General features: G+C 39.2%; 1 protein-coding gene across 6 annotated transcripts in view; it reads right to left on the bottom strand.

The window, feature by feature from the left end:
- AGK (acylglycerol kinase) overlaps positions 1–22,110 on the bottom strand; it is a 69,653-nt gene that overhangs the window by 9,315 nt on the left and 38,228 nt on the right. For all 6 annotated transcript variants that reach the window (XM_045577555.1, XM_045577550.1, XM_045577548.1 and 3 more), the window contains 9 exons: positions 19,838–19,913; positions 17,858–17,950; positions 15,820–15,852; positions 14,561–14,655; positions 12,037–12,106; positions 8,362–8,441; positions 5,787–5,844; positions 1,144–1,291; positions 612–709 (listed from right to left, as the gene is read on the bottom strand). In XM_045577555.1, coding sequence (XP_045433511.1) covers positions 612–709; positions 1,144–1,291; positions 5,787–5,844; positions 8,362–8,441; positions 12,037–12,106; positions 14,561–14,655; positions 15,820–15,852; positions 17,858–17,950; positions 19,838–19,913 — 751 coding nt within the window. The remainder of the gene's footprint in view (positions 1–611; positions 710–1,143; positions 1,292–5,786; positions 5,845–8,361; positions 8,442–12,036; positions 12,107–14,560; positions 14,656–15,819; positions 15,853–17,857; positions 17,951–19,837; positions 19,914–22,110) is intronic.

Here is a 22,110-nt window from a genome sequence, read left to right as displayed (position 1 = left end):
CCACAATTTGTCATTAAACATGTTGTCTATCGTTTCTTTTTAATAATACATGACAAATATATCAATATGGTTTTTATCTTGGGTTCCAGAAAGGCCTGGTCTTCCCCAAGTTTATATTGATAATTAGATTTTGCTCGAGAGCTTTAATGGTTCTAGTTCTTTACATTTGATTCTTTTTTAAAAAATATATATTTTATTGATTTTTTTACAGAGAGCAAGAGAGAGGGATAGAGTTAGATACATCAATGAGAGAGAAACATCGATCAGCTGCCTCTTGCACACCCCCTACTGGGGATGTGCCTGCAACCAAGGTACATATTTAATATAGCCACTCAAGTGAAAGTTCCATGACTTTTTATTCCTGTGACAAATCAGAGCAGGCTAACTCTTCATTATAAAGGTCTCTGGCCCTCAGTCTTTCTACTAAGCAATGCCCAGAATATGTGATCAATCTTCGTAAGCTTTCAGCCACTACTTTACTCAGTTGTTTCTTCTTACTGCTATTTTTCCTTCCTCTCTACTGCCACAGGGTAAAAGTAAAAATACTGAATTGGTGGAAGAGCATGTCACCTTTGTCACTTCTCCCAGATACCAACAGAAAGCACACTTACCGTTAGGTCAAGCTGGTCGTTCCGTGTTGTGATGGACAGTTCAATGGTGGACAGCTGCATATCTCTCCAGACTTCAGGGTTTACCTCCTTGGAAATGCCTGTGTTAATGTATTAGACACAGGTCAATTTCTCCCATTAACATTTCACCTTCCACCACCCACAGCCAGATGCCAGCTGCTAGCTGGCCTCCGGTGGTCTGCTGACTCCACCTTTTTCTTCACTGCATATTTCTTACACATGGGATAACGTGCCAGGCTCAGAATGAGTCTCTGCCTGAAACATCCTACCAACACAGCCAGAAATACATAAAGGTCAGTGCCTGAAAGAGGGAGCCACTATTTGTCTCAAATGTCCCTGGGTGTCCCCTTCACAGGACATTGTACTGGCTTGGGCCCTGCTTTGTGGCGCACAGAAAGCTGACTACAATGGCCTTGAGAGGCATCTGCTCCAGGTCAGCCTGAAGCTGATTTTGGAGTCTGCTTTAGGCAAACCTGAACTGACCAGAGCTCTCAATCTTCGACCGCCTGCTCACCGTCCTGCGGTTGTGCCCAGTACGATGCAAGTCTTCGCAATATTCTCCGGTACAGAGAGGGCCGTGGAGGGGTCTCTTCTGCTTCACTGGGAGGTCTCTCTTTAGGTCCCGTGTATGAGATAGAGGCTTGATGAGTCTGAGGCCACTCCTTTTAAAGCGAAGAGAGAAAAACATTTGTCATGAACACATGGGAGTTTCTCTATGTAAAGGTTAGTATTCTACCTACACCTGCAAGAAAGCCAACTAATATCTTTAAAATATATTTTATTGATTTTTTTTTTACAGAGAGGAAGGGAGGGAGAGAGTTAGAAACATTGATGAGAAAGAAACATCGATCAGCTGCCTCCTGCACACCCCCCCGCACTGAGGATGTGCCTGCAACCAAAGTACATGCCCTTGACCAAAATTGAACCTGGGACCCTTCAGTACTCAGGCTGACATTCTATCCACTGAGCCAACCCGGTCAGAGCACTCATTTCTCACTGGATGGAACTGTCTCTAATTTGGAGTATGGAATCCTCAGGTTTTCTTTTCCTATTAAAGGCCTATCTTGAAAACCATGAACTCAGTGACTGCTGCCTCCACTGATCTGTCACATGGAGAATAGAGGAGATCAAAATAGATTATCAACAATTGTTTATACTTGTCCACAAACCCCAATAAGAATGAGCATAGAATCTACCCAGGACAAATTTATCTTTGGTATACTATGATGACACATAAAAGAAACTGAAGAATTCAGTTGCATCAATACTTTCTTCACTTTTGGAATCATCTTCCCCACAGCTGCCAGAATGATGCAGCCCAGCCTTGCAACCCAGTTCCAGGCTCCTCCTGCTTCAAAGACCATCATGCTCATACTCTAGATGTTTGTCTTCTACTTCCTGCACCCCAAGTCCAGTGTCGTCCTGGGTTTCAACAGTGTGCACAGGACAACTAAAACAACAGCCTAGCCCTCAATATCATCTCTCATTCACCACAGCTGCTCATTTCCACAGCCACATCTGGTCCTTCCTGCCACCCAAAATTATTCCATCTTGGGCATCTATACCCCAGTAATCATACCCCACAATTTACTTATCTGGTTGATTCTTTTGTGCTCAATATATCTTTTTGGGCAAACTAATCCCCGTTCTCAAGTTTTCATGGGTGAATTACAAAAGAGAAACAACTCTGATTTTTCTCACTCCATCTCTTACTTCTCAATGCATGGACCCAGCCCCTCACACGTGTGCTGCTTTGTCACTCAATGAGCTCACTATGGCAGTCTGCCCTAAAGGAGATGTATCGAATGGACAAATTCCGTTTGGGGTATTGTTAAATCAGACAGTGACCACACATCCCAGCTGTGAACATCACTCTGATTTAGAAATGCTGACATTTCTAAAGCTAATATTTTCATCTCCATCTGCCTGCTCCTGTATTTGTTTTTATAACTTGGTTCAAACTCAGAAGAGGAAGGAAGGGAAGTTATTTTTTCACCCCTCAAGATCCTGCCCACACCCAAGTTTTCTATCACACGGAGAAGTCCAGTCCCTGACCACACCATTTTCCCTCAGCACCTAATTGTCAGTGAATTACTTTAATGCTCTTTTTCCATCGTTTTGGCCTTCTCATGTCTTTAGTTTTCTACAATACATGCTCTAAGAAGCCCCAATTCTTTATCAATCTTGTCACTAGGTTTCTGAACTACTTGATCAGGGCTCAGCATTATTGGAGGGGGAAAATATTCCTGCTAAGCATTGACACAGGGAAAACAATCACCCAAGCAAGCATATTTGTGCCACAACCAATTTTTGGTCTCAGTTCCTCAATGTCACCGGATAATGGTCCTAAACCTCTCTATTTTCTTCATCTTTAAATTCCCCATACCATCATCACTATCACCACCTCATTTTCAATAGGTCACATTGCTTCCTACACTTCAGAGAGAATACCAGGATCTCAGTGAAAACTGCCTTAACTCTCCCTGTTTGTTTTCATCTGGTCCACTCCTTCATTTCTTTCCTGTCTCAAGGAAGAAGTGTCTCTTTGTCCAAGGCTAATCCAGTACTTTAGATCCCATGCCCTTATACCTGTTCATGGATTCTGCCAACTTAGTCATGCTATTTCTCTTTCATTCACCTCTTCCCCTCCCCCTTTCCCCCCCTGTTGCTTCGTGGTATAAAGACATGCATATCTTTCCATCTAAAAAAAATCAACACTCCTTTGATCCAATTTTTCCCACTAGCTTTTGCCTTTCTCACTTCCCTTCAAAGCCAAGCTTCTTAAAGGAGTTGCCTACCCTTGGTGTCTCCACTTTACCTTCCTGTTTATTTCCTTGATCTTCTTCAGTATGGCTCAGCCCCTCCACTTACCAAACCTTCAGAGGTTACCAAATTCAATGGATATTTTTGTCTTTACTTACTCTTTGCTATTGAATCTTGAAATCTCACTTTCTTCCTGAAAGTCTCTCTTCCATTGGCTCTTATATCAGTATTCTCTCCTTCACTTCCTCTGAGCACTTCTCAGGCATCTTCCCTGGTTCCTAGGGCTATTTCTGACCATCTATTCTCTCAATAGTAACTTCACCAAACCCACATTTAAATGTCTGACACTACTCATATGTGTCAGACATTTAAATTATTTCTTCAGCCCACATCTCTTTGCTGAATTCTGTACCTAAGTCACAACTGTACCTCCACTTGTCTGACGAAAGGTATGTTAAACTCAGTATGTGCCAAACTGAAAATTTCATCTTCCTTCACCAACGTGATCTTAAGCCAATAATATCAACATTAATGGAAAGCTTTTAGTTACCAAACTGTGGTCCATCAAACCAGAAATCTAAGAATCCTAGACTTTCCAACTTTGAGGATTCCACTTCAGTATCTCTTTAATCCATCTCTGTTGTCAATGCCCTCTGTTACCACCTCAGTCTACACCTCATGATCACTCTCACCCAAATTACTTTAAAAATCTTCTGATGCCCTTGCCTTTAGCTACCCATACAATCTCTTGTCCTCATTGCTGCCAAAAGATTTCTCTAAAATGCAGATCTGCTGTTGTTATTTCCCTAAGACTCAATAAGTCCCCACCAGTGCTTTATCAATAAATGTCAAAGTCCCTTTCCGGCCATGCTACTGCCATTTGAAAGACCAGGTTTCATCGCTGTGACTTCAAACATCCTGTCGCGCCCCGCCCCCCCCCCCCCCCAGAACGCCCTTTATCCAGTCCTACAGATAATTCAGTATTTAGAAATGGCACCTGCCCTGTGAAGACTGCTGCTCTCAGAGGTGGGCACCCTCCTCTCTCCTCCATCTTAGTCCTTCTATGTTTCTCTCATCACACTTGCCAAATTGGTTTACTTGTACTTCACTCTCAGCACATGCATACTTCTTGAAGGCAGAAACCTATCTTATTGGAGTCTGCATTCCAAGCACATAGAAGTGCTTGCCACACAACAGATATTCAATAATTGCTTGATGAAGAAATAGTTGGAATAGTTTGATTCTCTCAGGTTCTACAACTTAACTATATAGTTACTAGATTTCTTTCTAAATGGACTCATTATTCCACCAATGAAATGATTCCTGTGAGCAATAGTTAATTATGCATTTTATTAAAAGAAATTTATTTGAAAGGTAAAGGGAGCAATGTTTTGCAATGGACATATACTACCTCCTTAATTAGAAAACCACATGATAATCTGAATATTAACATAACCAAACTTTTCACTTCATCTGCCTGTCCTCAGATCAGCCAGTTAAATTGTGAATATATTACTTTGATTTGTATAAAAGCTGAACACTGTGTAGTCCACATGTAAGGATGATACATATTAGTATTTTCATTCACATACACTGTTCAGTTTTTCTCCATGTGAACGTTTTTCAGTATAAAGTCTAGAGCAGCACCACTAACAGAACCTCCTCTGGGGATGGAAATGTCCTATATCTGGACTGACAAATACAGTAACCACCACCCCTATTGGGTTAGCATGGTTTGAAACCCGTTATATTAATATTACAATAGTGGGAACTTAATTGAGTCTTAATCAGGGAAATATATCAAACCTGTATGATAATATATATTCAGACACAAATCTTCATTTCTAGATACTAATTCAAACATGCAAATGATTGATGAGATATAGATCATTCTTTTCAAGGTTTATCTGACCAGAGAGAGTGAATGAAGAGACAAAGGAAAGTAAAATATAAAAAAGAAATTAACGCCTGGACAGTGTCGCTCAGTTGGTTAAGTATTGTCCCAGACACAAGGAAGTTGCCAGTTGAATTCCCAGTCAGAGCACATGCCCATGTTTCAGCCTGATCCCCAGAAGCAGGTGTGCAGGAGGCAGCTGATCGATGCTTCTCTCTCATTGATGTTTTCTTTTTCCTCTCTCCTTCTCTCTTCCTCTCTCTGAAATCAATAAAAACTTATTAAAAAAATTTTAATAGAAAATGGTAATGGAAGGAATGAGTTGGTATACGAGAAATGCTTTCTGAACTTGTATGTAAGTAAATATCCCCCATTTTAATACTAGAGCATGTCAGATACATCTGTCAGATACAAATAATTTTTAAAATACCCAAATATACCATCCTGCTATAACAACAAAATAACTTAGGGAACATTTCTACATTATAAACTGCATTTACCTTAAGAGTGCTGAAAAAATGTGCTGCTTTGGTTTTTAGGGGCCCAAGATACCAGTACCTGAGAAAGATCAAGATAAAAATCTAATTAGAATATTAAAGGAATGATCAACATGATAGAAATTACACCCCTACTAAGAGTGTCTGCTGAGGCCTGGGGATTATGGCTCAGCATAAAAGAGTATTATGGAACATTTTAAATCTGAATTTCAATGCCATGTCAAACAGTATGCAATTAGTTACACAGGAGATAGATCCTTGCAATTTAGGAGGGATATATAATCAGAGTCTCCTTGAATCTCTAAATTCATAAGTATCGCATCCTTAACCACAGAATATAGCTGAGTATACATCCAAGGAGCACTGAGTAAAGCATGACAAAGCCACAATGAGATGCAATGCTGGTGACCTGATGTGTTACCCACAAGCTAAATGTGTCTTCTTCACACAAACATACCATTAAAATTTATGAAGCAACATAATTTCACATTGCTCGTGTTATGCAACTTTAAAACAGCAAATATAAAACCTGAGAGTGAAGAGGGTCTACTTCATATTGCGAAATACATAAAAGCTGCTGAAGAGAGAAAGGTGCCTCCTTGGAATTGGAAAAGTGGTAAAAATTAGATTCCTCTTAAAATTTATATGTTACAACCAGCCCATCTTAACTTCTCCCTATTTGATTCTCATCAATACGCATTTATTTAGTGGCTGTGGAGAAAACTAAAGAAATATAGAGTATAAATTCCTGCCTTTGAGGGCTTATAATCTGAGAAAATATAGCCCAAAAAAGTAACAGAAAACAGTAGACAACTATATAAATATATAGGATTCCATATAAACTGATTACTATTTATTGGAAAGGAGAGTCAAGAAGGGACAGAAATCATTAAGGGCTTAAAACCACTGGAACGGCCATGCTTGTATAACAAATGGCACGAGCACACAGTATAGCGTGTGTTTTAGAAAGAGGCACTGGACTTAGATACATACATGATGGAGGAAAGAACTCATTCTAGGCAAAAGGAGTGGCCAGGGTGCAGGAAACGTTGAGGATAAGAGCAGAGCAAAAGCTTAAAAGGAAATATATATAACTGTGCAATCAGGGGTGGTGATGGACTAAGGTGGGCCTTGAATGCAAGACTGAGGAGACAATCCAGGGAGCCATGGGGAGCCATGCTAAGCATTTTTCAGCTAATGTTATGATTTGCTTCATCTCCTGGATAGCCATATAGAAATACAATACATCCAATGAAGGCATTTTATTTCCAAATGTCTGCAGTTACCTTCATATCTACCAAGAGCAAATTTTGTCACTATGCTGGTCGCCTTGCATGGCCAGTTAAAAGTCATTTCTTGCCCCTTCTGTGTTTCTTCATACACAGAGCAACTGTAAGGATGGTCCTAGTTGAGGTATTACATAACAAGTGGAATTTTAAAATCCATTGTTCAGAAATCAAAATATGGGCATGTGAGTGAGATAGTTCTAAAAGGGGCTGACCTATGCTTGTGTGTAACTATTGATCAACATACTTGAAAGTAATTTGTCCTCACCAGATTTTTTTCTGGGAAAACTAAGCTATTCGTCTCAGTGAATTGCTGGTATTATCTGACATTACAGATCAAGCACAAGGTACTCCTAGCAGACTTGCAAATAAAAAGATGGAAACTATCAAATAACGCAGATTCAAACAACACAGTAACATCTCTGTTGACATTCCAGTGTCGGGAACATCATTAGCAGGAATAATGAGTGAACAGCAAGAGAAATCTGCAGAGAAATTGTGGCAGGAATGCCCATGAAGTGAAAGATAAAGCTGTGTGTGAGATCCATCCTAATCCATTCAAACTGTTCTGAAATTGTAAGCCTGTTTTTCGGAAAGCTCAAAATCAACACCCACCAGGTGTGACATGAGCCTCACACAGCGGCTCTCTGGGTCCCGTCTCAGGAGACCTCTGCCTGTCCTTTCCTTCCCCCTCAAACAGACAGGATGCAGCCATTTTCCCAGCCAAGAGTTCCATGTTACACATGAATTTTCCAAAATTAAGTCCATTCCCATTAAAAGCCAGCGACAGCCCTCTAGTCACTGTCTCAGCAGGCCTGTTCCTTCCATCTACCAACAACCAAGCAGCCACCTTTCCTTCCAAGAGGCAGCCTGTGGTCTCCCAACCTGCCAGCCTTCCAAAAGAGCTCTCAGGGAGTCCTCCAGCTAGGGCTGGGGAAGCTGCCGAGGCTGTGGCCCAGCAGTGCCTGTCACTTGGTAACAGATAAGCAGGTGCAGGGTGACAGGCCATTAGTTCCCCTTCAGTCTAGGGTGAGCCTGAGCAGCACTTCTAGAAACAGGTCCCCCCTCCTCCTTGGCCACCACCAAGCCAGTGTGGAGGAAACCAGAACTTCCCCCAACCTTTGGGCACAAGATGCAAACCTCTGATGCACAAGATGCAAATCATAGGTAAGTCAACCTGCAGACCCACCACATCTATTCCTGGAAGATCAATGTATAATGACACTTTAGAGACAGGAACAGAATAAAAAGATTTCAAAAAAGTCATCACAATCCATACAGTAATCCTTTACTTGTTAATGTTGACACCGGCATCTCTGAAGGATCCCCACCGAAGGCCAGTCATTGCAAACACGGGCTGTTCCTTTTCACCCTGAAGTAAAACACATGTAATTTAAAATAATGCTGACAATAGCTTGGAACTGTCTACAGGTAAGTACCCTGCAAATGACCACAGTCTACTTTTCATCAAACAAATTCTATTGATAAAAGGATGTTCACAATTTAAGAAATCAATTCTGTGAGTGTTCAGGAAAAGTACTTGAATAAACCATACTCTAATGAAACTAATTTTTATCTATTAGATATCATAAACCAGCTGGCAAGGGGACAGACATGCTATCATACTTCAGCCTGGAAATTAAGGAGTGCCTAACTATTCTGGTTCCTGACCCTTTAGATGTCGGATCTGCCAGAACTTCTGCTCATACACCTGCTTGAGCCCCAGAGGATTTGAGCCTGCATCCCCTTTAAAAGGACAGGGCCTCTCAAGTAAGATCAGAATCCTGGCACTCTAGAAGAGTTCACCTGAATATGTGAAAATACAGCCAGCTGCTTGTTGTAGTAAGTCAGAACACGAAGTGATTTGAATTTGGTCCAATGCTTTATAGTGAAATATTGCATATACATATTATAATCAGCAAGTTTCCAGTAAGTCAGTGAGATAAGCCATGCATAGAAAATATACACAATGGAGCCACTTCCGAGAGTTTATGCTCCATGATGGACTTTCCTTAAAAGTATGAATATATATAACAAGATATATAATAAAATCATTTCCAGTTAATTCCTAGTTACTCTGGAATGCATTACTCCTCACACTTGGTACCAGATAAGCAGGTACAGGGTGACATTAGTTTAGAGAGAGAGGAAAGGAGAGGGAAAGAGAGAGAAACATCAATATGAGTGTGAAAATATCTATTATCAATCAGTTGCCTCCCAAACACATCTTGATTGGGGATCCAACCTAAAGCAGCAAACTTTTAAATCACTCAATTATTAAGATATGTCCATATTCACCTTCTTGAGTAATAATATTTTTAAATATCTTCATGATGCTGATCTGTAGTAACTTTGCTAGGTTAGAATTTTAGCACAGTCCTTCCATTTTGTGAGAACAATTTAGCTTTATTATATGCTAAAGACTCAATTGGAACTTAAATTATGTTTATTGTAACCAATGAGGTGGAAGTCCAAATACCAAGAACAATGCAAACTCATGGGTTCACCAATTGTAAATATGCCTACAGCCTACACCAGTGGTTGGCAAATTGCAGCTCATGAGTCATATGTGGCTCTTTGGCCCCTTCAGTTTTTAGCAAAGGCCAACTTAGGGGTGCCCTAATTAAGTTAATAACAATGTGCCTACCTATATATTTTAAATTTAAAAAATTTGGCTCTCAAAAGAAATTTCAATCGTTGTACTGTTGATATTTGGCTCTGTTGACCAATGAGTTTGCCTACCACTGGCCTACACTATATAGCTAATAGTAAAATTTAGGATGGCAGTTATATTAAGGCATATGTTCCCTTTGTAATTACTAAGTAATCTTTGATACTGTAAGAGTATTTGTTCCCCAACAACCATTTATCTAATAGTTTTAGCAGCTATTGAGGATCTCTGCCTGAATCAATGACTTCATGGTGATTACAAAATGGTAATTCTCTCACTCTATCATTCCTTCTGTATTTACAAACTGGCAACTATTCTGTAATATCACTATGGATTTTTCATTTTTACTTTAATGTATTATCCATTGCATTATACTTCTTTTTAATGTTCCAAATGTTCCAAAACTGGCCAGTTGGGTACCATCAGGCTGTCTTCTATATCTTTCTGTGTTGCCTCTTTTAGTTTCTGAGTACTTCCTTGTCCTGCCTCTGAAAGCCAGCCATTCACGGAGTCCTGATAACTCATCTTAGAGAATGGCTTTACAGACCAAAATTTGGGTGCCAGGATGCTGACTGCTTTGGGTGTTACTGGTTCTAAGCAATATACACTGAGTGGCCAGATTATTCTGATCTCTGAATGCATAATAATCTGGCCACTCAGTAAATATCCTATATAATAAAAGGCTAATATGCAAATTGTCCCCTCAACCAGGAGTTGGGCCAGCAGGCAGGCAGGCCAACCCACCATGTCCTCTCCCCCTGGCCAGGCTGCCCAGACCCCCCACCCATGCATGAATTCATGCACTAGACCAGCTTAGGAGTACCCTAATTCTCTGTCTCTCTCTCTCTCTCTGTCTCTCTCTCTCTCTCTCTCTCTCTCTCTCTCTCTCTCTCTCTCACACACACACACACACACACACACACACACACACTGAGTGGCCAGATTATTATGCGTTCAGAGATAATAATCTGACCACTAAGTGTATATGCATAGCTAGCAAATATATTTCTAACACAATTCATGAGTTCATCTACAAATCACTCAGAAAACATGAGACAGCCCAATAGAAAAATGGGAAATTCTGCTCCCATCTAAGATATAGGAAGTTACAAAGAACATTGTTCCAGTCCTCAAAATGAGGAAAAGCCAGATAATCTAACAAAATCATACTTCTTCTTATGCCCACCTGCAGATTGAGATTGTAAGACAACCAAGTAACCCGAATTTCAAAGAATGACAAGCCCCAGAAAAGGACAGATGGAACAAAAAAAGGATTTTACCATCAGCAGAACATGGGAGAAAGAGGAGGCCACCATGCAAATAGGTAAGATGAAATCAGGCCCTGTCCTAAGTGCTTTATATTTAATGGCTCTTTTTATTCAATTTAAAAAAAATCCTTACCCAAAAACATGCTTTAAAATAAAATTAATTTTAGAGAGAGTGGGAGAAAGAGAGAGAAACATTGATGTGAGAGTGAAATATTGATCAGTTGCCTCCCATGCACATCTTGACTACGGATTTAACCTGAAACTTGGGTATGTCCCCTGACTAGGACTGGAACCCACCACCTTTCAGGGTATGGGACGATGCTCAAACCCAGTGGTTGGCAAACTGCGGCTCGTGAGCCACATGCGGCTCTTTGGTCCCTTGAGTTCTTAGCAAAGGCCAGCTTAAGAGTACCCTAATTAAGTTAATAACAATGTACCTACCTATATAGTTTAAGTTTAAAAAATTTGGCTCTCAAAAGAAATTTCAATAGTTGTACTGTTGATGTTTGGCTCTGTTGACTAATGAGTTTGCTGACCATTGCTCTAACCAACTGAGCCACACCAGTCAGAGCTATTAGCTCTTTTGATACTCAAAACAGCCATGTGAGACAGAGAAATACTTGAGGTACCAAGTTAATCAATAAAGGAACTAAAAATAGTGACAACTATATTGGGAGGAGATGCAGAGCAATTCTTATGTATAACAAAGAGGCCAAGAGATAAGGTCTAAAATTTATAAGTCAAAAACTAATATTATATACTTAACAGTGCTGAACTGGACACTTAAAAGTGGTTACGATGGTAAATTTTATGTATATTTTAACACAATTTTTAAAAATAGCATCATAAGCATATTTATTTGTGGTGACTAGAATAAACAGGCAAAAATTGTTTTCTCTGGGAAGTTATAGTTGGGGTAAGAAAGGGTAAGAAGAGGGCCTGCAGTTTTCATGATCTCATTTGAAATGTTACATTTTGTTTTATATGTATTATTTTGTTAATATTTTCAAAGACAAGAAAGGACTTACTTTGATCTGCAAGACATCAAGTGGGACAGTCTCTCCTTTTACAATGGCAAGTGTAGCATCAGTAATATGCCTGGAAGATAAGAAGGAAATGGTCACATTGTGAAAAATAAGCAACAGCCCCCCCAACACACACACACACACACACACACTCCCACCCACAGTACTAATAATTGGCTAAGGAAAAAAACACATACTTCTTCAAAAGACTGAGAACACTGAACAAGAAGTATAAAAGAACGACTGACACAAACATAGTGGAAGGCCTGTAGGCCTCCCCCTCGGTGTGGTCAGGCTGAATCACATCCACTTGAATGAGTATTGCTAACAAAGTTAGATACAACTTCAGAGACCTTAAAACCCAAGAACATGCACAATAATGCAAATGCTTAGATTATATTCTGGGTTCCTTAGTAAGCAAGTTGGGACATAAGAAACAACCTATTTTACTTACTCATATTCCTTTATCACAGTGCCTTTACCCCATTTTTCCCTTCCAAAACAGATACTATCTATGAAGTGGATAGCAGTTTAGAAAATAAGATTCAATTTAGGAAAAAGCAAGATGCAGTACCACAAGTTTAGATGACCCCGATGTAATATGTTAATTGTGAAGGAAGTCAGTAGGAAGGGTTGGAGTCACTGTATGTATTCTGCGTAGTAGTTAGCACACTGCGAGGGTTTAGGAAGTGCTTCTGAGAGACTGACCTTAACAACAAATATTGCAACTATTATTAAAAAAAAAAAAAAGCCTTCTTATATTATTATTTTTTCAAAACTGCTTGGCAGAAGACAGCTAAAACGCAACCTAAATTTATTCTCCAGCAACAACTGTCAAGTTCTAAACAGATCAGCATCGTAGCACGTTACAGCGATTTTTTTAATGATAATTTACCTGCAATCTTCAAATCCAAGATTCCTTCCACACTAATTGTAGGACAGCAAATCTTGACAGCAGTACAAATCTTGACAGCCTGTTCTTACCAATAGCCTCAGGCATCTGCCATGTTCAGAGTCCACCCAATTCTGAACGCTGGGCAGTCTGACTTAATTACCTAAGAGCCCTGGGGGGTGCTCTGAATTATGTTTCCTAAATCTTTAAATTAGTGCTAGAAGCAGCAACATAATAACCACAGGGAAAATCAGCTCCCCAGAGCCAAAGGCTATGAAGACCTTCAGGGTGGCCACGCTGGGCATAAATTGGCAAGGGGTTCTCCGAGGACATGGGCTCCCTCCTGATCGGTGACATATTTGAGAATGTTGGCTCTGCAGTTCAAATAGTCACTATGGATACAAAGGGAAAGACTAGCTCTCTACAGTAACCAAGACCTAAACCAGACGGGGTTTATCTTGGGTAAACAAAACTGTTCGAGTCATTCATTGCCATGTCTACTGCCCCAGAAATTCTAAGCTGGGATTGAATGGACAGTGAACTGAAACGGGCTTCAGCATGACTGTGAGGAGCTAAACACTCCCTATTAGTTAAGGTTTGACACGCTTCAATGAAGGCTCTGATATATGTCTATGTTTATGTCTAGTGTTTGATATGCGAACCCAGGTTTTTATAAAAAATAGAGAATGTATAGGATTAAAAGATATAAAATCACTTCTAAAATTGCAATAGCAAAAATAAATCTACAAAACAAGCCTAATCCAAATATGAAGGGAAGAAAATGAAAGAAAATCACCTGTGTATCATTATTGCTATTGATTCTAAAGGTTTATAACCAAAAACATCATAAGACTTTAATTAATTCATTCCACAAACATTCTTCAGCTGACCGTCCCTCAGGTTTCACCAAGCTTAGGTAAAGGTCAGGCAACTGACCAGGAGAGCCTGGGAACCATCTGCTCCAGTTCATGTTAATCCCTAATTCAAGACTTGAACTCATGATTCCTATCTCCCCAGAAGACAAGGGCTTTCCTACACAATGGTTTGGATGGAAACGAACAATACAATTTGCCCAACTCCTGAAGACACTGATAGACTCACAGCAATTTAATTTAGACGTCAGGGCTACACTGCTCGTCCTGCCTGCTATATCCATACACCTTCCACGTCAGGCGATCCCCAAAGAATGTGACTGAATTTCCTTGTTTTAGCTACTTATACAATCAAGATAATGAAGCCACGGCTACTGGACCCATTTTTACAAGGGACTTGCTATTTGTCATCGGGTATATTTAAAGCAAACAAATGATTAGTGCACACCTGTTTTCACTAGGGAATCTTACAATGCAAAAGTATTAAAAGAGTTTGAATCAGGGAGGCCATCCTTATGACTGAAAAGGATTTCAGTATTCACCTCCATACCTGACCTGGAAACTTCATGTCAGATCACCAGGGTCCCACAACCCAACAGGGAAACTTCCCAATGAACTGACAGGTTAGTCTCTGATCTAGGTGTTCTCAATGATTTGAGGATCCACGCTATCAAAACTGAACAAAATTTCATATCCCACAGGGAAACCACCCATTCCCAGCCTTGCTCAGCCACAAATGCCACATCCCACAGTGACAACATACTGGACTTTGTTTCCACTTTCGGCAAAAAGAGTCTGACTCAAACTACTGGTCTGCCCCAGTGGGATAAATCCGATGGGAATCTTGCTGAAGGCAGCCTGGGAGAAAGAAGAGGAAAGTCATGGTCAGAAAAGCAGGCTAACAGAGAGGCACAGATGTGTCTACTATGAGACAAGTAACTGAAGTGACCTGGGCCCACATCCCTGTGTCCCTTCCCAGGCCCTTCCCAGCAATCGGGCCATGCCTAGCACAATGTCTAAAAGGAGGCCCGTCCACGAAAATGACAGGACTTTGAATCTGAAAGAAATATTTTGGGGCTCATTAATAGCAATTGCTTTAACAAAATCTGGTAAAAAGAAAAAAAAGAAAAAAAGGAGGGTTTTAAAGATATTAAATGGATGCACATTTTTGACAGTGTTATTATGTTGTCACATTTGAAAAAGTTGCAGATAAAATTCAACTAAAAATATCTAACATATGTACAGTATCCGATGACAGGGAAAGTGCTTTATAAACTATCTCGAGTATAACTAGGGCAAAGGGGATCAGTAAGTTTATGTAGCAGAAAGTAATGGCACAGCCACTGAATTAAATGCCACAAAGAGACACTGTAAGGCCCTAAAGACTATGTTGAGGATGATCTATTATCCTCAAAGGGATATTTTAAACTGCTGTAGAACACTCATACACCCATCACCAAAATTTAACAAATCTTACTTTTTGCCGTATTCTCTCTCCCTCTCTTCCCCCTCTCGCCATCCCCTGCCCCCCCACCGCCCCCAGGAAGCCATTATCCCAAGGCTGTGATGCCTTTCCACCGGTTTTGTTGCTCTTTTACTACAGCAGGCATCCACTAACATATATCTGTTTTCTACATTTTCAAACTGCAGAAATGTATAATATACTTTGGCAGCCTGCCTTTTTTACTTAATTTTTTTTTTTAGATTTCACCATGTAAATATTCATCCCACAATTCATTTATAAAGGAATCCTCTGAAAAAGATTGTATAAAAAGTTGTATGTTTTAAACAACTCCTGGTGAAAGCTGTTGGATACTCTGGATTCCCAGAGCAGTTAAGTCCGCCACGGACTAATAAAGGTGTCCGAGGACACTGACAGCCCCACGTGTCTTTCTAAAATCCAAGGACCCACACTTGTGCTGCCTTAAAATACAAAATGGGGGGAAAGGTAAAAGAAGTAAAGAGATATTAAAAAAACAGGAACATAAAACTAAGACGCAATGACTCTTCTTAAAAGCTCACCTCATCTGCTCTTCGAAGAACTCCAGTAACAACCTATAAATGTTACAGAAAAAATTATGAACAACATGTATTTCTTTTATCATAAAAGAACTGGATACAATTTTTATGGGCCACAAACTTCTTCCTAGAAACTATGTCAACTATGCATTGGCTATGGAAGCACACAGTATTCTCCAATAGGATCACAGCTAACTTAAATTTTATTGACTGAAGGCCCATAGTACAATCAAGACTAAGATACAATAATTATTTCTAAAAATATATCTTTATTGATTTCAGAGAGAAAGGGAGAGGAAGAGAGAAAGAAACATCAATGACAAGGCAGAATCATTGATTGGCTGCCTCCTGCACGGCCCACACTGGGGATCTAGCTTGCAACCCAGGCATGTTCCTTGATCAGGAATCAAACTCTGACCTCCTAGTTCATAGGTTGATGCTCAACCACTGAGCCATGCTGGCCAGACTCAGATAAAATAACTATAAAATCTCCACATTATATTAGCAAAATTATGTTTTAGTTCTAGAATATGGGTCTAAATGTGTGCTCACATCAATTGTATACATGAGCCTCATCTGCCACAATGAAGTGCACATATAGGAAAAACACACCCTGTGGCTGCACTCCGAGATGCCTGCTCTCCACAAATGTTTCTCACTGATGAAGGTAAAGGCACGGGGGACAGCAATCCCCCTATGAAAAGATATTTTTTATTTCAAATTTTACATAATTTATTTTTCATTTTAAAATATGGTACATATATTTTGGAAAAATAGCTGAAGAAAAATTACTTCCTTATAAACCCACTATGCAGAATAACTACAATTAAAGTCATTTATATTTTGGTACATTGCCCTCAAATTCCTTTTTTATCAGGGTCTATTTTTATGACTGGATCATACCAAATGTACAATTTGGTATCTTTCTTAAAAAGATTCTGTAAAGTAAAGGCAGCCCATCTTCTTCCTTCATCTCCTGCCTTACTGCATTCTAGGATTAAATGGGGCTGTCAGGAGGTCTCCTTCATTCTTTGTTGGCATGCTATCAGTATTTTCACACTTCATTAAAAAGCCATAAAAACAATTACAAGATCATTAGCACAACCTTTTAAAAGAAGCTTACTAAGGCTCACATAATTGTTAAGTCAAACATAGGACAACTTTGGCCGGAGTGGCTCAGTGGGTGAGTATTGTCCCATGCACCAAAAGGTCTTGGGTTTGATTCCATTAGGGCACATGCCTGGGTTGTAGCATGCAGGAGACAGCGGATCTATGTTTCTCTTTCTACCCCCGTCTCCTTCTTCTTTCTCTAAAATCAATAAAAACAAAGTTAAAGAAACAAACACATAGGACAGTGCCCTGTCTGCGGTGAGCTCCTGATTCCTGAACACGATGAAACCACCAAATGAAGGCAAAAGGCAATCAGAGAAGAGGTGTAGATGTGAATTGTACACCGGATGGAAAGGTGAGTGGAAGGGCTGCCTGTGCCAGGCTCATCATGGGGTTTCCAATATATAATGGAGGTTCTAGGCTATTGCTCAGAAAAGAAGAGCAGTTCAGGACAATATACTTCCTGTCCTTATTGGACCAAAGTAAGCTCTAAGGATATGGAACTTCAGAACAAAGGTAGATGCATACATCAGAATATGGAGACCTCTGCCTCCTAATGTGCTCTCAGGAGCTGAAACGTGATAGAAATGAAGTGAAAATGGACAGATGCCTATCTTAAAGGATTCTGTATTTGTTACTTTTATAAGAAACTTTCCTCATAATTGAAACTATGATTGTCATAACAGTCTTTAGAATATAAAAAGCTTACCATACCCACCACCATTTTATTTCCTGTTTTATTCAATTTTATCAGACTTTAAAAAAAAGTGTATGAAGAAAAAGTAATGCTATACTTGTTTCAGAAACAATTCCAAAAAATGGATTACAAGGAAATAATTTCCTTAAATTATAACCCATTGTATGCCACTGCTCTAAGATCAACTTTCTATCTCCCTCACCCAAATGGTTTCACACAGGAAAAGAGCCATACCTCCTGCAACGTCCCATCTCCTCCGGCAACAATGATCACATCTGTGTTTTCCATCAGTTCTAGGAGTTTCTTGGCTTGGCCCTCATAGTCTGTCTGAAATACAAAGGAAGCCTTGGGTAATTTATCATCCTAGGGCCACTGGTAAAAGATTAAAAAATATATTCAATAGGTTATTTGCTCTAAAGTTTTACATTGAGTATTTTTTTTTAATTCTACATAATTGATAGACATGAAACACTAAATAGCTAACAAAGCAACTCTGTCCAGTTTTTTATAGTTTATACCTTTAGAACTGGAAAGGACCTCAGAAACCAGTCAGCTCCTTACTTGATTTATCTGTTAACAATAAGCTCATCAGAGAACCCATTTCCAGTCCAGTGCAGTCTATGACATCATTTACTAGTGCCATTATCTGAAAGCAGGAAGTACAAGTGCAAATAAGGAGAAGCAAATGGGATGAAAAGAGACATAGATTAAGTCTCAACTCTGCCACTTTTTAGCTGAGTAGCCTTAAACTCTCAAATTTTAATTTCCTAATCAATGAAAGTATGTGTGTTAGGAGAGGGGATAATCATAGCTTCCCCATAATACCATTGTAAAGCAACTAGCAAAGTAACTGCTCATAACTGGTCCTGTACTAAATCAAAGGAGGTTATTACTGTACATAGGAATATTGTACATAAAATACAGGTATGATTCAAATTAGTCAAGATGCACCTAGGCATCATCATTTTTATTGATAATATTTTATCTCAGATACATATGTAGACTTAATGGACCATCTAAGCCACCACCTCTAAAACCAAACATTGAATTTTAATAGACATAGTGCAACTAATGCTAAAATAAGGAAATACTCCCTCTATCTGATACTATACTAAACTAATAGGTAAAAATTGAAGATATGAATTTCAGATAGGCTAAAGCACCCAAGCCAATAAATCACAGTTAACACAAAGGAAAAAGGAAGTCCCTAAACTAACATGATTAATTTTATGATGAATGGTCCTACTTTATTCTAAAAATTGGAATGACTGGTTTTATAATTATATATTTTCAAATATTTTATTAAAAATATGCCAATCCTAATTAAAAGAATGGTTTGTGATAAATAAATAAATCCCCAAAGAAAGCTCCAGGCCCGGATTGTTTTACTTGTGAGTTCAACCAAAAATCCCAGGAACAAGTAATAGTAGTGTTAAATAAACATCCTATGATCTCTAATACACAAGAGTATGCACTACAGGTACTTAAAAAAATGTTAGTTCTTTTCCCAGTTTCTCCATCCTGGAGGCAGACAAACTAGAGAAGAGAATTCACCATGAAATGGTAAATTGGACTAAAGGACCTTTTACTCTGTTATTTATTGAAAATGTGCAATGTTAAAAATAGGTTGTTCATAGACTTACCAACATGGTAACAGTGATTTTCAAATATGTACTCCTTGTACACACCACACACATATCACTTTAAAAAGCCAACAAAAGTAGAGTCTTTAAGCATCTTCTGAGACAACACAATTCCCTCAAACTTATTTTTGTCACTTGTTTTCCTTACCTAAATCATGTAAATTCTGAAGCTTTACCATTTAAATTCCTCACCAGAGATAATTCCTCATCAAAGAAAAAATGTTTACCTGTCTGTGGAACTAGCAAAAAATTAATTACTCAGATTTGCAGCGGTTTTTTGTTTGTTTTTGGAAAACACACACACACTATTTTCATCTTCTAAGAGACAATAATTCCACATCCTATCTTCACATGAAAAGAAATCAAGCTTATGCCTCCATCTAATCCTTTTCTGAAGATGAAAAGCTGACAATGCTTTACAAAGACAGAATTGCCTTAATTATCAGAACAAGTACACAACATTGATTGCTCTGCTCTTAAGTGATAAGTGATTTCTGCAAACAAGTCAGGAGAAGAGGCTATGTTACCAGGAGTAGATGGGATCAAGTCGAACACTCTAGGGCAGTCTCACCTTAACAACTGTCACATCCATGCCAGATAAGTGCAAAATTGGGGCAGCATTTTTTTCAAACAGAGTCCTTGCTTTGCTGTAGACAAAGAAAAAAAGGACAAAAATGTTATCATGAGCTGTCAAGAGGATGAATAGAAAGCCAAACCACCTTCTCTAGTGTAGAACAAGACACAGACTAGGGAAGACTCATTGTTCAAATACACTGAGAAATTAGTTTTTATAGATAGAAGTATAGACTCTCTCACTCAGGGGCCTTAGGAGTTTACTGTTTGTCTAATACAGTGCTTCCCAAACTTTTGACATATGTGTACCCCTTCTATAATTTTTGTAATGCTGAGTATCCCTCATACTCATGAGAATGAAGAATTAGAGGCATCTAAGCACGGTGCAGTGCATATCCCCACCAAACTCCGGTGCATGTACCCCCACCCAACTCTTCCCATACCCCTGGGGGTACACGTACCACACTTTGGGAAACACTGGTACAATAAACTCTTATCCATTTGGGATGCTTGTTTATTCCTCAAGAGCAGGGGTGGGAAATGTCTGGCCCATGAGCCATTTGGTCTGGCTCTGCCAAGGCATTAGATGTGAGATAGTTAAATGTTTGACCAAATATAACAGGCTAATCTTTAAGTTGATAATTTTGTATGGCCCCCAGATGATATTATAAATATCCAAATGGCCCTTGGTAGAAAAAAAAGTCCCCCAACCCTGCTCTAGAGAAGAATGTACATGGGATATGGCTCCACTCAGGAAGCAATGTTTGATTCATTCAACAAGTATTTATTGAGTACCTATATGTGCTAGACATGTGTAGGAGCTGGAGATACCACATGACAAAGCAGACAATAATACTTGTAACCTAAGTATGATCTATTAAATCCTCAAGAAGCTTATTTATCTTCCATTGGTGGAAGGAAGAAAATGTATTTACTGTAACATTTTTCATATGCCCCAAGGGAACAGAGCAAACCAAACAGAATATTGCTTAATTCTAACCCAGTGGACACAACCTTTGGGTTTGAAGAAGCACATCATTTGTAACAATTCCAAGTACTATATCCATTTCTTAAGTCTTAAACCTGCAGTAAAATCTCTGAAGAGCAATTTTTTTTTCCATGAGGGCCAAATTTCTGCTGGGATAGGGAAAAATTAGAAATTATCTAACTACAGGATAATCAGCAGCTTGCTCCAAACTTCCAGGCACCACCAGGCCCTTCTGTGTGTTAACCAGCACTATGTGCACACCTGTCTTGGGAACGTTCACAGCAAATAACTAGTGAATTGCAAGACAATCTTCAGGACTAGACTTGACGCTTTGCACAGACAGACATCAAATCTTATGCGTCCTGAATTCCCTAGCCTCCAGGAATATGTCTGGCACAGGTAGAACATATTTAGTAAGTATCTAATGAGTTAATAAACAAATGAATGAATAAACCCCATCCCAAAAATGCAGGCCCGTAAATTCTGAGGAAAAGGAAATGACATGATTGTGATGTCTTTAACAAGAGAAAACAGTTACAAAGCCCTTAGAAGAGTCTGTGTATTTTAAAAGCCCCATACACATCATTCCAATAGTGACTCTTGTCCAAGTCATGTAAGGACTTGAAAACACCTAGGAGTCAAAGGATGCAGAAGTTGCATAAAGTCCCCAATGGCATAGTCTCAAAGTAGAATAAAATCCCTGGAGAAATGTTTGGGTAAAAGACAGGTCAACTGATTAGTACTTTTAAAACAGTCAACTAGCCAAACATCTAACTTTGTATCCACATTACTCAGCTCTCTTAAAAAAAAACAAAAACAAAACAAAACAAAAAAAGTTTTATACTAGAAAGAGATGCAGAGATAGCCAGTGAGGATCATGGATAGACCAAACTCCACACCCACTACACTAAAGAGAACCACCACCAACGCAGACAGAACACAATATTTCCTATTATGAATTAAATGGAAATTGAGAAGTTTGGATACATGTTCACAAGAACCATTCAAAAGAATATCTCAAACCCAGGGCCTAGCTGAGCAGGTAATAAGCAAATTAAACAAGTGCCCCCTATCTTTTCTGCTGCTCTGAATGCTTAATAGAATGAACATGAAAAACTAAAAAGAAGTTTCTCCTTCCCAGATCACCATTTCTGGGCCTTAACCAGACAATAATGGGCAGAGGCAGTGATAATGCAAATATTTCTCCTTCCTGGGATGCTTTTATTGCAATATTACTAGATTGATAAGATCTGCTTGAAGTGGACTGGATCTACCTCTGAGAA

This window comes from Pipistrellus kuhlii, unplaced genomic scaffold, assembly GCF_014108245.1.
Source record: "Pipistrellus kuhlii isolate mPipKuh1 unplaced genomic scaffold, mPipKuh1.p scaffold_m20_p_10, whole genome shotgun sequence".
Taxonomy (NCBI): Eukaryota; Metazoa; Chordata; class Mammalia; order Chiroptera; family Vespertilionidae; genus Pipistrellus; species Pipistrellus kuhlii.
This window is presented reverse-complemented; position numbering and strand designations above follow the sequence as displayed.